Source organism: Triticum urartu, chromosome 7 (genome assembly GCF_003073215.2).
Source record: "Triticum urartu cultivar G1812 chromosome 7, Tu2.1, whole genome shotgun sequence".
NCBI lineage: Eukaryota > Viridiplantae > Streptophyta > Magnoliopsida > Poales > Poaceae > Triticum > Triticum urartu.
In genome coordinates, this window is record NC_053028.1 from 27,524,185 (window position 1) to 27,540,998 (window position 16,814).

Here is a 16,814-nt window from a genome sequence, read left to right on the forward strand (position 1 = left end):
CTGCTCATGAGTTGTGCAACCCGTTTTTGTAACTTCATGAGGTTTGTAACTTTGATGCCACACTTCCAGCATGCTTTTATTTTCTCGCTAAGTTTCTTCAGTGCTGGGCTTTATATACACCATTGCATGTTTCACAAGATGCTCCGTTTAGCCCTCAGACTACTTAGCTAAGAATCATAATGCAGCTTTTACTTAGCTGAGCATCAGAATGCAACTCTTCTCTACCAAACATCACCTTCATCGCACCATATCTACAAGTTTTTTGGTTATCATAGTGCCAATTGTGATATTAGAGTAAACTGACCGGCTCTTATATTCCGCCCATGTTGGTTCTTGTTTCTTAGCATCATCTTGGCGGTAACTAGACAAGATCTTGGTTCTTATTTTTTAGCATCACCTTGGTGATTTCTAGACAAGGTCATGATTCTTGTTTCTGAACATCATAGATGATTGATGCATTGCGTGTTAACGGCCACTTTCTCAAGAGGTGCAAGCACGTGGCTTCCATAGGAGGGTCCACTTATCCGCAACATGAACTTCATAATGAAATGGATCATATGACCCTCCCTCTCACCCTAAGGTTAGGAGGAGATGACAAAAGACATCAAATCTATGATGATAATCATCCCACGGGAAATGAAAATGCATAAAGACATTGGCCATATTATCAGACTAAATAAAGTGAGCTTGATGGGCAGCCGTCGCGTTCTAGGTACATATTGGCATACGGATTGTATTTAGTGTACACTTTCCTTGTGTGAGTGTGATCCTATTTTTAAGTCTGAAAAAACCCAATACAAGGATAACAATATTTGTCCAAAGTTTGGGTGTAGCAAATATATTTCTCCAAAGCGGAACAACACAAGTCTAGTTAGAGATGTGTCGCTCCCAACACATGTTGTACCAGGTAAGCAAAGTCTCTATGTCTGCTCCTCCGCGGACAGCTCCAGAAGACGTTCCGCCTCCCTGAGGAACATCCTCGTCAGCTGCTTCTGCCCTCTACGGTACACTATACACGACCTTCTGTTCACTCTCGATTTCGTCGCTTCGATGCCTTCGACGGTTGCACTGTGAAAAGGAGGACAAGGAAACAGTAAGAAATCACCGATGCCGTGGCAGTCAGATTTATTAAGGACAATGCGGACAAAACATGCACCCTAGCTAAGATCAGAAACTAGGGTATTGTGCGGTTTTGAGTCAATCACTTGTTTATGGCACAATACAGTTACACAGACTTGTTTATGTACAGATAACTGCAGGAACCAAAGTGGTCAGGCAATTGAACTGATTGACGTAACAAATGAAACATATTTCTAGTTTTCCCTGGGCGATGAAAATTTCAGGCGGTATTCCAGCAATATCAGCTACATTGCTCACGTTGACGCTGTGGCAATCGAGTGCTTTCTCCAAAAGAACACATTGCTTACTGTGGCTCTTAAAATAGTCACTGTTGCTAGTGCCCAGAAGTAAATTTGGATAACTATATTATGTTAAGATCTATACAAGAAGAGTAAGCGTTGGAAATAAAAACAGGCATCTTCCCAGCAACATAAAGAAAATTTACCTCAAGGAGTCATCTGGATCGTTGGAATCAAATTTCTCCAGCAGTTGACTGTCAGATGCTTCTGTTCCAGTTCCTTCTTCAAGTTCAGCCATTCTTGCAAAATGAGAGGATTGATCAACTAACTGTTCACACTTGACAGGGCTCTATCAAATATAACAAGTGCATGGTGCACGAAGGAGGAGGAAAAAGGAGTCATATTGTTTGTATTACTTCACCCTAAGAAGATCCACAAGCAATCCCAGCGCTCCATGATCACCGCACACCTCCCATATAGCGCTTTTGATCTCTGCATCAGATGGTTCTCCATCCTCACTAGATCCAACCTAGTAAGAGCAAGTTCAAAGAAGGGTCTCAAAACCAGATGATCACAAAAAGACAACACTTACTGTCCTTCAAGCCCAGATGCAACGCATCCTAAAATGGTTCTTGACTCGCTCTTTTTCTTTAAAGAAAAAAGCCATATGTCATAATGCTAAGAACAAAAATTTAATTCAAAATGAGTTAGATCAGCAAACGAAACAAATTGCTATGAAACTAGAGCGCCGTTCCTCCATGAACAACTCTTTCAAAAAAGGGAAATACACAGGTTTAACTCAGTGTCTTTACAGCAGGCACTCTTGTTAACAGGTTAATCAGATGGTCTACAACGATGTTTTATATGGTATTTTTTAACACCAATAATGATATATAGTAAAGCTACTCCAAACAGAAATATAAGGAGCTCATCATCTCATCCAGCAGTTGGTAATGTAGCATGATGGCTAAAATATGAAGCTAATACTCACTTTACATCTTTTGTTTTCAGAGTACCCAGTTTGTCATCTACTCCCTCCGTTCGGAATTACTTGTCGCAGAAATGGATGTATCTAGACGTATTTTAGTTCTAGATACATCCATATCCGAGACAAGTAATTCCAAACGGAGGGAGTAGGAATCAACCCACGCTGTTCAGTATGTGAAAGAAAAACACCAACCTCTCCAAGCAGGGAAGCAACCTGTTCAAGCTCATGTTCTTGCATGGCAATTGTGCGAAGAGTACTTAAAAATTCTTGAGGGAAAAGATTTTTGTGGAGATATGATGGAACTTTGCGTTGACCACTCCAACTGTAACTAGAAAAATGACTAGCATTTTTCTTGTTATCATCTTCACTAGAACTGGTGCTGGTTCCGAAAAATCCCCTATCAAGCAAACTTGTAGGTAGAAGACATCTCAATTCAGCCTTCTGCAAACATTAAATACATACAAAGTGAGAGCCATGCTGGCAAGTGGCAACAGCTTCTCAGATGGGTTGAATTCATTAGAAAAGTCATCACAATCTCGAACCATGTTTTTCCAAATAAAAAAAATAACTCGAGCCACTCAGTAAATATCAAATACCCCATACAAAACAAACCAAAGACGGCGGGGTATAGATAATAAGTGCAATCAAATTTCTGACTCAATTCCAGAAAACTTTGTGTTGGGTAAGTTCATCTAAACAGAACATAGTTGAAGCCATACAAGATAAACATAAACACTTGGTGTAATTTTTTAAAAAAAAATAAACACATATTTGTACCTGCATCTCAATTAGTTTCATCTTAACGTCAGCAGACTGAAGCTGTCTAAGAGCTTCTACTGGATAATGAACCTGCAGTTAAAGCAAGGACATCAAAGGATAAACAGCTACTTCTTACATAAGTATGCTATAAGAGGTTCTTAAAAAAGGTATTGATCTATTATCAAACTTAGAATACGCTGAAGGCATTGATGTACTATTTATCAAACTTTAACTCCTAATTCTAAAATTGCAGTGAATAATGACTTTCCTGTTTCTCCTTTTAGTGTGAGCTGGTTCTTTTTGTTTCGTTGCAATCGGTCACTTTAATGGGTTCACATTTAGCATGCAATCTATACGTTAACCAGAAAATGAAATTTGCAAAATATATCCTACAAATCTTATTACAAACTTTTGGTGCATACATCAATGTGAGGGTTACCATGAGATAATCATCTGGATTATTGTCAACCACAAATCCATATAGGTACAGCAATTCCTGTTGGTAAACACAAAATACATTTCATCAGTAATTCTATTCTGATAACCATACATAAATCATGGCGACTTTGCTGGTATCTTTAATGACTACATGTTGTTTTAAACCCACGCATAAATAGTAAATCATGAAACACACTATAGTTTCTTGATAACAAACATGATGTTAGTGCAACTTGTCATTCACCAATGAGATAGAAAAGTACCTTCCCTGTTTTAAGTACGCTGAAAATCTAGAGCCAATATGCACTCTTAAACTAGCATATATGTATCAAAAGTAAATCTGTAAGGATATGTGGATCCATGTAGAAAATCACAGATCCAATGGACAAAACAAAATGGACATGGAGCCAGTGGACTGGAGTGTGTGTACCTTCCTCGCCCCGTCCAAACATTTATCCTTTCATTATGCAAGCTGTCAGGCCTCAGTTACATGATAATTCTTCTCTAGATTATTCATCGGGCGTGTAACTGTGTGTGCAACTCTAAAGAAACTACATCTGAGAACTTTTACCGTTCTAGAAAAAATGTACCATGACGTGTACTAGCTAAACGATGATGAACAAGTCTGAAGACAGGTGATAAATACTAACTCCATCAAATATGATCAAAAGGGAAGGATTGTTATATAAAGAGAACGAAAGGTAACAAATATTATATAGGATAATATTTAGCTGTCCTGGTGGTTTATACCCTTAGATCTAGTGTTAGTTCATGCTTTGATATCACATGTTATCGCTGTTTTCATCGCATCGCATCTTACTCCATGCCTTAATAAAGTCAACTCTAAAGTCTCAAAAGCTGTAAAACAAAGGCTAGATTTGTTAATAATTGTATAAGTACCTCATTTCCTTTGTTGCCATAATTTATGTAGATCTCTGTCCCAGTCTCAACAGAGCTTTTACCAGCTTGCACTTCAGAAAGAAACGAATATAAGGAGGTTAGATCAGTGACATTGTAAAACTGTATAAGATGGAAAAACACCATTTAATGTGAGGCTGGCAAATGGTCCCTGGGGCCACTTGTAAGTGAGCCAGTGACACACAAGACACTGATGATGTTTTTAAACTGGCATGATCTCTGTGATGTTACCGAGCAATTTGCCTCCACAAAGAATAGACACGACCATAGTGGGAACTAAAATCTACTAACAAACAAGTTCGGAAAAAAATCTTAAACGAAGAACTATGAGATACAAAATTTGGATCAGCATAATTACCAAGCATGAGGTACATTGAAGCAGGAATTCCTGTTAAATTTCCCACCGAATCAACTTCCCATGTCGCCAGAGCCTTTACATCTAGAGTGGACAATCAAGCTTATCTTAGAATGGGGAAAGATCAATACTTATTTAACAGAGAAAGCTTGACTGTCTTCACTAGTAAAATTCATGTAACTCTTGGCAAATACACACTGAAGTGTTTCTTATGGGTATCCTCCAATATGTCATGCCAACTGACTTAAATCTAGATCATTCGTGTACTTTACTTAGGACTCTTACTATGGTTACAGAAATCGATTCCTGGCACGAGCCCCTCAACCCAAATTGACTCTGTATTACAAGATTCAGGAATCTCTTCACCACTACAATTCTTCGTTGTAATGTCAGTTTCCTGCAAATAAACACCAAGTGTTATGTTGTAGATGATGATATCTATTAGCTTATTGGAATAAATAAAAATAAGATACCAGAAGCCATAATTATTAGAAAAAATGACTGGCGCTAGCTCATCAAGCATCAAGAAGTTCTTCCAAGTATTGCTATATTATAGGTCTATTAATGTACTGCTCCCTCCGTTCACAAATATAAGAAGTTTTGGATATTTCAATATGGACTACATACAGACTGAAATGAGTGAACAAACACGCTAAAACGTGTCTATATACATCTGATTTAGGAAAAAGTTAGAAAATCTTATATTTGTGAACGGAGCGAGTATTATTTAGCCCTTGTGTGACTATTTAAGTCCATTTTAGTCCTTGATAGTTAGACTGTGTTTTACAAGCTGAACTGTTAGGCATGATTTCTGTAATAACGAGTATATGGATGCCCGCTATTCCAGCAGTTACAGGAAACCATTATTTCATCAGCATCACTTCTCTATATCTTACAGATAAAATCACTGTGTTCTAAACTGCAGTTTTCCCATTGTTTGCTGTGCCCCTCAAAAGAGGTTAAAAACTGATGATAATTATTTATGCAGCAAAAACAAATGCCAGTAATTGTGACATTGTAATTCTAGGATATGTGGGTCGCGTAAGTTGCAGCTATGACTACTCACCTGTCACCCAATTAAATATTTGATCCTTGGCAGTGATAATAATGGTAGCTAAGGTTCTTCTCTTTGTGGTTAAATACCCGTTAACTAGTTCCACTGACATTTAGCCATATTCCACAAAGGTTGTGCATAAGAAACAAATCCAGAACCACCGGTATAAAATAGAAAAGGAAATTTACATACAATGCGAGAATGAAAAATACTTAAGATTAAACTTGAGTTGCTAGACGGCTCTTGTTCGGGAAGATTCAAACTAACCTGTTGATTGGTGAGACTAGAAGCACCCAAAGCTTCCCCAGTTCTGTTCTGTTGTTCATCAAGCGAGCCCGGAAAAACGTAAGAATGAGGCAGTGGGATGTTCAGCGCTCGAGTCCAGAAAATCGAGTTTGCCCTGGCATAAACTCATATTGGTGATTGGCATGGGGAGAAAAAGAGAAGAAATAAACCTGCAGATAATTAAAGGCCTCATTTCGGAAGTCTAAGCTGTTAAACAATCGGATTTAAAGGAAGGATTGGCTGTTGAAACCGTTGCTTTAATTAAGTACATATTCCTTGATAATAAAGTTTTCACCTAATTGGGACTTTCCACATATTAGCATGGGAAACCATGCTGGCAAAATGATATCAAATAAAATTTATATACTTCCGTTAATACTATAAATGCAACTGGTGATACGCATACCAAAGGAAGTCCTCAAACCGCACTTCAATTGAGCTGCAAAATAAAACATTTGACGGGTATGAGGTTCATATATGAAAAGGTGCAATCCCCTGTACAGCAAAACCACAGCACAAAAGCATTCCTTTGAGATAATAAAGGAACTGTGTGTGCGTGTGTTTGGTAAAGAGCCAATGCGGAGCAAAATCTCAACAAACCTTCCCGATTCATCGACATGTAGAAGCTCCTCGACCAGACCTTTCACCTTATCATCGAATAACTTTTGTAACGATTCTCTCTGAAACAAAAGCCCCCATTATGTTCATTTCCACCAATGTACTGCTCTCTCAATGCCCAATCCAACAAAGAAGCAAAAGCAGCAGTCTGCAACTGACGAACCTGCATGACCGTGGCGCGGTGCAGCGTTGTGCCTTCCACCTCCGCGAGCTCCTCGTCGCTGAACCAGACGGAGCTCCCGAAGGTGCTCGGGAGCACATCCAAGTACCTGCAGACGCAACGAGCAGAATCCACAAAAGTTAACGGTGGTTCAGAGTTCAGAGTTGAGAGCAGGGGGAGAAGGTGTGAGCTTACGGCTTCCAGAGGGAGCTAGGGCGGAGGCGCTCGGCCATGAGGAAGAGCATGACGAGGAGGCGGTCGTCGACGCCACCTTCCTCGAAGAGCGCGCGGCACCGCGCGCCGACGAGCGGGTCCTGCAGCACCCGCATCGGGGTGACGGCGAGGTCCAGCGGCACCGCCATCACCACCCCTGCACCACCAACCACGCGGCCGATCGATCAGGGCCTTGCAGAGCCTCCGGCAGGGGGGAGAAGAGCGATGGTTACCGTCGGCGGCGCCTGCATCGGCGGCGGTGGCGTAGACGCCGAAGCCCTTGCGGCCGCAGGCGCGGATCGTGCAGCCGCGGAGGTCGGCGCCGTTGGCCTGCGGTGGAAAGCGGCCAGGGTTTAGGAGAGCACGGGGACCGGGGGGGCTAGGGGAGGGAGGAGAGGGCGCGACCTGGAGCCATTGCAGGAAGCACTGGAGCTTGGCGTCGCCGTCGGACGGGGCGGCGGCGGCGGTGGACGACATGGTGTTCGACGAAATGCGCGAGCGAGGCAGAGCAAAGTTTCAGCTTCGGAAGTTGTTGCCTAAACTTCTTTGAAAGAAGGAAACGATTCTCAGCAATATAAGAAACCATTCAAATTTCTGGTCAAATCCTCTCAAATTTTACGAACAAACTCTCCAGCCGCAGAGGCTGAAAACACGGTCAATTTCTCCGTAAATCGACCCGTTCCGCGCAAAATTCATAAGTTCCAAACACAGATTTCGCATCATCACTTGGCACCAGCAACAAACACTCGGCGATCTACTATAAGTCTATAACAATATATAGATATATCATCATGTCCAGATTACATTCTACTACAACCAGTGGCAGTGACACACTCATCTCTAATCTCTTCTCTTCTCATCTCACTTCCCCGGCTTGCGTCGCAGTGCAAGCAGAGAGACAGGCTACAGGAACAAACTCCGACGCCGGTGGAGAGCTGATGCTAGCACACGAGCGAGGCGCGGAGGGAGAGGGTGGTGGACAGGTGCGTGCACGACGCCCACCGGATCACCGACTCGGCCACCGCCATGTCCAGGTCGTGCTGGTGCCCCCGCTCGTCGCCGGCGCCGATGGTGTGGTTCCGCCTGCTGCGTGACGACGGGTTCGCCCTCGTCACAGCCGCCCCTCTCAGGGCCGCCTCCGCCATCCTCCTCAGAGCCGAGGAGGAGGTGTTGAGGCACACCACCGCGGCGTCTTCGACACAATGAGCTCCCTTCTCCGTGGTGATGTCGCCTGATGCCACCAATGGCTCAGGCTCATCGGACCCTAGCCCACAGAAGAACGAGAAGCTCGGCATCGACACCACAGGCGCAGCATCCTTCATGGGTTCGGGGCTGTCACCGAATGAGAATAACAAGGCTCCGCAAGATGGAGCTGGAGCCCTGGCTGCGCTGAACGCAGAGAAGGAGGATCTACAGGAGAATGTTGGAGAGCAGGGTTCTTCCGACAGGCCCTGGCAGGCGATCGGGCCGCCGGTGCTGAAGCTCACGTCGCGGCTGCGTGTCGCCATCGGCGTGGAGAACGAGCACGAGCCAGGCTCCTCCCTCCCAAGGCCGATCTCAAGGCAACCACCGCAGGAATCGCGTGAATCGTTGGCGTGTTCTCGTATCCAGGAATGCTCTGCACAAAGGGCGGTTGTTTAGGCAATAAACCCCAGATGGTAAACAACTGTAAACTATCATCAGGAGAAAGGAAACCATTAGCAGCTGATCTGTACTACACAGTAAGGTCTGGAAATGAAGCAATGACAGCCAAACAAAGATTCTATCAAGGGTGACAGAGATGAATCATCAACACTAATAAAGAAGCAACCGTGTGAATTTTATTTATCAAAAGGAAACATTCAAGGGCCAGCAAAGATTCAGACTTGTTTATTTGTGTACCCTAGTGGTTCTACCAGAAATCCAGAACATGACCCTAACACTGAACCTTTAGCTGGCGCTAGCTCATGACTTAGCAGTGAAGACTTGATATCTTATTCAAAACAGCTTTAAATAAACAATTGTATACTGATCAACCAAATTCCGATTGATCTCTACATTCTGGTCTACAGCTCAGTTGCATGAAGGCATGGACATGAATCATCAAGAACCAAAGGTCACTTCTATGCTTGTGTATGATGCTAATGATATAGAAAGGAACGGAATGCCGAGCATCCTATGGTTTCAAAACAGATGATGTATGTCTGATGTCTCACCTAGAACTTGCTCAGCTGTGAGCCTCTGTGCGGGATCGCGCCGCAGCATGCCGGTGATGAGCTCCTTGGCCGAATCCGAAACCCTGTCCCAGGGGTCGGAAGGGAACCGCAGCTCTGTCGACCTGATACACTCGAAGATCTTCGACTTGGTCTTCCCCCAGAATGGTGGGATGCCACTCAAAAGGATGTAGAGTATAACCCCGGCGCTCCACACATCGGCAGCCTCGTTGTACCCGCCGGCAAGCACCTCCGGCGCAATGTAAAACGGGCTCCCCACCGTGCCGCTCAATCTTTGACCTGACAAAATCCAAACCCCCAATTTAGCCTCCAAAGACCACCAGACATGACTAATCCAGAGGTGACCAGACTTGTGAATCAACCATACCAGGCTGGGTGTAGGTGGCGAGGCCAAAGTCGGCGAGCTTGATGGGCGAGGACGGCGACTTGCTGACGAGGAGGATGTTCTCGGGCTTGAGGTCCCGGTGCACGATCCCCTTGCTGTGGCAGTGCGCGACGACCTCCATGAGGTACCTGAAGAGCGTGGCGGCCTCGTGCTCCGGGAAGCAGCCGCGCTCCTGGAGGCGGTGGAAGAGCTCCCCGCCGGCGCAGAGCTCCATGACGAGGTGCACCGAGTCCTGGTCCTCGTACACCGCCTTGAGGTCGACGACGTTGGGGTGGCCCGAGAGGCGCGCCATGACCTCGATCTCGAGCCGGACGCCCCGCACGTCGTCGGGGGAGGTGAGCCGGTCCTTGGCGATGGACTTGCAGGCCAGCGCCTCGCCGGTGACCATGTCGGAGCAGGACCGGATGACCCCGAACTGGCCCCACCCGAGCTGCTCCCCGAGCGCGTACCGGTCCCCGAGGCACGAGGCGTGCGCCGCCTCCAGTATCGCGCCCCGCAGCCCCGGAGCCTTGTACGAGTTGTACTTGGCGCCGCCGTCGCCGCCAGCGGCCATTCCTAGGAGGGGTTCCCAAGCGCCGGAGTCCAACGAGGCCGCCTCCGCCGCTGAATCCCCGCCGGAATCCGAGGAGGCCTCCCCCGAATCGCCCCGGAGAGCTCCCCCGCCCCTGGCAGAACCCCGAATCTCGCGGCCTCAATCAGCGCCGCTCCTCCACGGCCGTGGGCCGGTCGCTGGGCAACTGAATCTGCGACGAGGAGGAAGGAGAGCAGGGGAAAAAAAGGCAAGCTTTAGCAGTCGAGAACCACGGAAACCGCCTCGGAAAACCTAGCAGAAATCCACCGCAGATTCCGGGGGGCGGCGGCGGCGGTGCTGGGAAACCGCCACGAAATTCAAAATTCCCAGCGCGAACCCCGCGGGAACCCCGCCCGCCCGGCTTGGCAGCTCCCTCCCGGGCAAGCGCTCGCTCGGCCGCCCGGCCCGCGGCCTGTCCCGCGCGGATCGGAGCCCGGCGTGCGCGCTGGAGATGACTCGCTCGCTCGGGGCAGCCCCCCGGGACCGCGGCGTGGGAAGAAGGACGAGGAAGAGAGGAGGGGAGGAGGGGCACTCACCCGCGCGGAGGAGCTGCGGCGGCGGCGGAGGGGACGGAAGCGTCGCCGGCGGCGCGGCGAGGTCAGCAGCTCCCACCAGCAGCTCGCGGCACCCTTCGGGGAGGGGGTGGAGGGGTGGAGACTGGAGACGGGGAGGGAGCTCACGGAGTTGTTGTTTGGTTCCGTTGGTGGTGGGCCCGGGCCGGGCCGGGGCCCACCTGTGATGGGGAGGTGGGGATTAGGGGGAGCAGATGGAAAGGGAGCCCGGTTAGCAGGAGTAGTTTATTGGTGTCATCATCCTCTTTCCACTAAAGCAATTATAGCATCTTCACAATGACAATGACAATGACAAACCCATTGGTGGTATATATGTTGGAGCACTAATCATCATCGCCCTATTTACATGTTTGCTAATCATGTGGTTTGGTTTTGGTTTGATGTTGCCTTGTCATTGCTGCTGTTGTTGTAATTACTGGTATGCCAATGCCGAGGAAAAAACTAATGATATGGCTTTGGAGGCAATTGGGTTTGGGAGTATGCTCTTTGTCTTGCTTTCGCTCTCTTGTGGCAAGTTGTTTATTAGTGCCATGTGTGTCTAGATACATAGACTTGGAGTCAATCAGGGATAGGTTCGGATTGGCGCGATCGTGCGGTTTTAATATTTGAAAGTTAAAACGGAAAGTTGCCTATGTGTTGGGGGCTTGGAATTTTTGTGATGCCGACCGTTATTTGGCGCCAGCGCACGCACATGCGCCGTAATAATCTGCACATCCCGTTAACGGTTCACGGAGAGAATAAATGTACTTTCGTCTTCTTCACATTTAAGGGTTTAATTAATGATATCTTGAACGTTAAAAGATACAAAGTGCCGAATCAGCGCGTACACATGGTCGATCGTAATAATCTGCATATTCCATTAACGGTCCATGGAGTGAATAAATATGCATTCATCTTCTTCACCTTTAAGGGTTTAATTGATGATACCTTGAACGTCAAGAGATACAAAGTGTCAAAAAAAAATACAAAGCGTCGAACTAGCTTACAAGGCAAGCTCACATACACACGAGCACACACACACACACGCAAGATCAGACCAACTAAGCGCTAGTGTAAGTAGAATCAAAATGCAAAACTAAGTCAATAAGCCACACGGAATAGCAAAGCTAACATCTAAAGAACCCAAGCCATTGGCAAGAGGCGTAAGCACAACCGAGAATTTGCGGAGAATGTTTAAACCACCATCAAACTCTTTCATCGAGGGACCCCATTCCACAATGATTGGGAGCACTATCCACGAAGGGCGAGGGCCACCGGAAGTTCAAGTCACCAGGTTGATGAAACTCCATTAGATCAAGGTGAGCACCCTATCGCCAAAGACCTCACCAGCACTGCCACCGCCAAGAGTAGTAGAGAGACAGCGCACCTCAAGATGGTGCATTCATGACGAGCATGATGCCGAAGCACTGTGCACCGCTCGATTTGAACTAGATCTGAGGGTTTTGACCTGGTGTGCCAAAGAGGATGCAAGGTTGTAATGGCGCCTTCAAGATGGAAATGATGTTAAGGACACCACCGTTGACGGCCCCAGCAATAACTCCTCACCTCCATGTCTCAACACAACCGATCATTATAGCAACCGTTGCACCACACCACCACCACACATTCCACTTGAGTTGCCATGTAGCCCTCTTCACCGACTACACCTACCCACGAATCTCGCCGCCATAATGCTTCTTCTTTGTCTTCTTCTTTATCATCACATTCGGGGGAGGAGCAAAGGGAGCTCACATAGTTGTTATTTGTTCCTTTGGTTTCGTTGGTGGGAGGGAGTCCGACCTAGGCCCACCCATGATGTGATAGGGATGGAGGGGGGATTAGGGGAATTTGATAGAAAGGGGGTCTGGTTATTAATAACAAATATGCTAGTTGTGTCTTTCCATAAAAGCAATTAGCATCTTCACAATTATAATACCAAAAACTAGCATTAGTAAGGCCATAGTGGAGTATTATAATATTGGAGTGCCAACTAATCATCACTCTATATAGCATTCATCATTTGTCAATCATAAGGTTAAGTTTTGGCTTCGTTTTGTTTCGTTATCATTATAGGAGTACTACATCCTTTGGGAGGATTAGTCTGGGGGTTTGCTCTTGTCGCTCTCCAATACTGTACTACATTATTATACCTTTTGTGTGTGTATATTCTACCTATACTTGGAATCAATCAGGTTTTGTCTTGACATTTGAAACTTCAAACGAAAATTTTTCTACTCGTTGAGGCTTGGATCTTGAGAGGCTAGCCGTTAATCACCGCTGGCATGCATGCCCCTTAGTTCAATCATCTCGTGGAAACTAAAAAAATTCACACTAAGTTTGTATGGATGGGTGGATAAGACCAGGGCGTGTACAATTATTTCATTTTGAAAGTGCACGTCAGATGAATGATGAGGTGAGAGAGAGAAAGCATAAGAAAGACTTACTTTCTCTTAATTAAGATATGGTCTTTTAGCAATAATACCTCTCACCACGTATTTAGAAATATCTAGTTACCAGAGATAAGAATAATAAATAATACATTGCACATATTTTTTTCATTGCCTTCTCTAGATTAAGGGCTTCTCCTAAAGATATGGATAGATAGACAAATGTACCATACTTTAGCTTTTGCTTTTGGGTCGTTGACCTGCTACACCTACGCCTCTCGCAACTTGCTCATATATAGTATGTTCCATGCATGTGTAGAGGCTTGTATTATCTCTGGATTGGTTCGGATCAGAGAAGGTGGAGAGCGTGCGGGATACCTCTCGGCCGCTCTCGCGGTTTGGCATGGTGGGGTAGCGGCCCTCCTCCAGGCTCCAATGGTGGCACAAACAGGCAGTGGCCGGTGTGCCAGGGCTCCCACGATGGTAGTGCTGTCGTGGTTGGTCACCGGATCTGGGCGGCTAGATCTGGGGCTTTGAAAGTAGTCTGGACGATGCACAGGTTGTCAGGTGGATGTTCTTGGGACATATCTGGGTGAAAACCTGATCTTCGGCCGGTGGCCAGAGCCGATGATGGTGACGCCTTTGCGTCGTGTCCTTCATGAAGGCATCATCGAGGCGAAGCTCCCAACTCCTCCCGCTACCTCCAGGGGAAACCCTTGATCAGTTGATCGGATGATGGCGGATCTCTTCTGTTGTTCCCTCCTTGGAGGCGTCATTCTTGGAGGTGTGCATTGGCTAGAGGGACCAGTGGACGGTTTGCGGTGGAGTGTCATTTCATGTCACGCATCAACAATGTGGAGTCTCGGCGGTGTGGCGCGGCAGGGTCTTGTTGTTTGGTTCCGTTGGTGGTGGGCCCGGGCCAGGCCCACATATGGTGGGAGGGGGATTAGGGGGAGCAGATGGAAAGGGAGCCCGGTTAGTAGGAGTAGTTTATTAGCATCATCCTCTTTCCACAAAAGAAATTATAGCATCTTGACATTTCTCAAAAAAAATTATAGCATCTTGACAATGACAATGACAAATCCATTGGATTGGTAGCATATATGTTGGAGCACTAATCATCACCCTATTTACATAGTATTTGCTAATCATGTGGTTTGGTTTTGGTTTGATGTTGCCTTGCCACTCTTGTTGTAATAATTACTAGTACGTTGATGCTAAAAAAACCTACTAATATGCCTTTGGAGGCACGCGATTAGGTTTGGAAGTATGCTCTTTGTCTTGCTTTCGCTCTCTTGTAACAAGTTGTTTATTAGTGCCATGTATGTCTAGATTCATATACTTGGAGTCAATCAGGGATGGGTTTGGATTGGCGCGATCACGCGGTTTTAATATTTGAAAGTTGAAACAGAAAGTTGCCTGTGTGTTGGGGGCTTGGAATTTTTGTGATGCCGACCATTATTTGGCGCCGGCGCCATAATAAATCTGCACATCTCGTTAACGGTTCATGGAGAGAATAAATGTACTTTCGTCTTCTTCACATTTAAGGGTTTAATTAATGATATCTTAAACGTCAAAAGATACAAAGTGTTGAATCAACGCATACACATGGTCGTAATAATCTGCATATTCCGTTAACGGTTCATGGAGAGAATAAATATACATTCATCTTCTTCACCTTTAAGGGTTTAATTAATGATACCTTGAACATCAAGAGATACAAAGCGTCAAAAAAAGATACAAAGTGTCCAACTAGCTTATAAGGCAAGCTTACATACACACGAGCGCACACACAAGATCAGACCAACTAAGCGCTGGTGTGAGTAGAATCAAAACGCAAACCAAGTAGATAAGCCACACGGAAACAGCAAAAGCTAACATCTAAAGAACCCAAGCCGTTGGCGAGAGGAGTAAGCACAACCAAGATTTTGCAGAGAATGTTTAAACCACCATCAAACTCCTTCACTGGGACCCCCCCCCCCCCCCCCCCCCCCCGCCGCCTTCCACAATGATTGGGAGCACCGTCCACGAAAGGCGAGGGCAACCGGAAGCTCACGTCGTTAGGTTGAGGGCACTCCATCAGGTCAAGGTAAGCACCCTATCGCGAAAGACCTCGCCAGTGTCACCACCACCAAGAGTAGTAGAGAGACTGTGGGCCTCAAGATGACACATTCATGACGAGGATGATGCCAAAGCAATTGTCATCGCTCGATCTGAACTAGATATGAGGGTTTTGACCTAGTGTGCCAAAGAGGATGAAAGGCCGTACTGACGCCCTCGAGATGGAAATGGTGTCAAGGACACCACCATTGACGGCCCCAGCAATAACTCCTCGCCTTCATGTCTCAGCACAACCGATCATTGTAGCAACCGCCGTACCACACCATCGCCACACATTCCACTTGTGAGTTTCCATGTAGCCCTCTTCACTGACTGTACCTACCCATGACGCCGCCATACTACTTCTTCTTTGTCTCTTCTCCTTTATCATCACATTCGGGGGACGGGCAACGAAAGAGAGGGTAGGTGAGAGAGGAAGCACACAGAGTTGTTCTTTGTTCCCTTGGTTTCGTTGGTGGGAGGGAGAGCGACCCAGGCCCACCCATGATGTGATAGGGGATGGAGGGAAGGATTGAGGGATTTGATGGAAAGGGAATCCGGTTATTGATAGCAAATATGGTAGTCGCATTTTTTTCATAAAAGAAATTAGCACCTTCACAATGATAATTCCAAAAACCAACATTAGTAAGGCCATAGTGGAGCATTACAATATTGGAGTACTAACTAATCATCACTCTATATAGCATTCGTCACTTGCCAATCATATGGTTAAGTTTTGGCTTCGTGTTGTTTTGTTATCGTTATAGGAGTATTACTTCCTTTTGGGCGATTAGTCTAGGGGTTTGCTCTTGTCGCTCTCCTATACTATACTTGGAATCAGTCCGGGTTTGTCTTGACATTTGAAATTTCAAATGAAAAGTTGTCTACGTCGTTGGGGTTTGGATCTTCTGAGGCTGGTCATTAATCACCGCATCCGTGCATGCCCCTTAATTCAATCATTTCGTGACAAATAAATAAATTCATGCTAAGTTTGGATGTATGGATGGATAAAATCAGGGTGTGTACAATGATTCTATTTTAGAAGTGTCACCGTAAGATAAATGGTAAGTTGGAAGATAGACAAAGCATAAAATGGCTTACTCTCTCTTAATTAAGAGATGGTCTTTTAGCAACAATATCTCTCACCACGCATTTAGAAATATATAGTTACCAAAGATAAGGCTAATAAATAACACATTGCACATATTTTTTCATTGTCTTCTCTAGATTAAAGGCTTCTCCTAAAGATATGGATAGATAGATAATCATACCATACTTTAGCTTCTGCTTTTGGGTCGTTGACCTGCTAGTCTGCTACACCTACACCTATCTTTTTTTTACGTTTACACCTACACCTATCTAATATGTTAGACTTCTCTCCCTCTCGCAACTTGCTACTCCCTCCGTTCCTAAATACTTGTCTTTTTAGGCATTTCAATAAGTGACTACATACGGAGCAAA

General features: G+C 45.7%; 2 protein-coding genes across 2 annotated transcripts; both read right to left on the bottom strand.

Annotated features, from left to right (window-relative positions):
• Positions 1-664: 664 nt before the first annotated feature.
• LOC125524956 lies at positions 665-7,704 on the bottom strand. The gene is made up of 16 exons (XM_048689983.1): positions 7,552-7,704; positions 7,380-7,476; positions 7,129-7,303; positions 6,937-7,042; positions 6,756-6,835; positions 6,562-6,594; positions 6,138-6,270; positions 5,102-5,213; positions 4,820-4,900; positions 4,444-4,514; positions 3,545-3,601; positions 3,124-3,195; positions 2,539-2,787; positions 1,775-1,887; positions 1,565-1,657; positions 665-1,068 (listed from the first exon to the last, which is right to left on the bottom strand). Exons 1-16 carry the CDS (start codon positions 7,621-7,623, stop codon positions 921-923), a joined length of 1,692 nt encoding a protein of 563 aa, XP_048545940.1. The 5' UTR covers positions 7,624-7,704; the 3' UTR covers positions 665-920.
• A 197-nt stretch (positions 7,705-7,901) lies between these two features.
• On the bottom strand, positions 7,902-11,027 carry LOC125524957 (calcium-dependent protein kinase 26). The gene is made up of 4 exons (XM_048689984.1): positions 10,852-11,027; positions 9,727-10,487; positions 9,342-9,638; positions 7,902-8,764 (listed from the first exon to the last, which is right to left on the bottom strand). The coding sequence occupies exons 2-4, from the start codon at positions 10,295-10,297 to the stop codon at positions 8,088-8,090; spliced, it is 1,545 nt and encodes a 514-aa protein (XP_048545941.1). The 5' UTR covers positions 10,298-10,487; positions 10,852-11,027; the 3' UTR covers positions 7,902-8,087.
• Positions 11,028-16,814: the final 5,787 nt, after the last annotated feature.

Excerpts from the sequence above, each read along its gene's own strand:
- LOC125524956 (XM_048689983.1), bottom strand. The coding sequence starts at position 7,623 with ATGTCGTCCACCGCCGCCGCCGCCCCGTCCGACGGCGACGCCAAGCTC. Across the intron at positions 7,043-7,128 it reads CCTAGCTCCCTCTGGAAGCC|GTACTTGGATGTGCTCCCGA; the intron begins GTAAGCTCACAC and ends TTGCGTCTGCAG. Across the intron at positions 2,788-3,123 it reads TGAAACTAATTGAGATGCAG|AAGGCTGAATTGAGATGTCT; the intron begins GTACAAATATGT and ends TAATGTTTGCAG.
- LOC125524957 (XM_048689984.1), bottom strand. The coding sequence starts at position 10,297 with ATGGCCGCTGGCGGCGACGGCGGCGCCAAGTACAACTCGTACAAGGCT. Across the intron at positions 9,639-9,726 it reads CGCCACCTACACCCAGCCTG|GTCAAAGATTGAGCGGCACG; the intron begins GTATGGTTGATT and ends GGATTTTGTCAG. Across the intron at positions 8,765-9,341 it reads CACAGCTGAGCAAGTTCTAG|AGCATTCCTGGATACGAGAA; the intron begins GTGAGACATCAG and ends CCCTTTGTGCAG.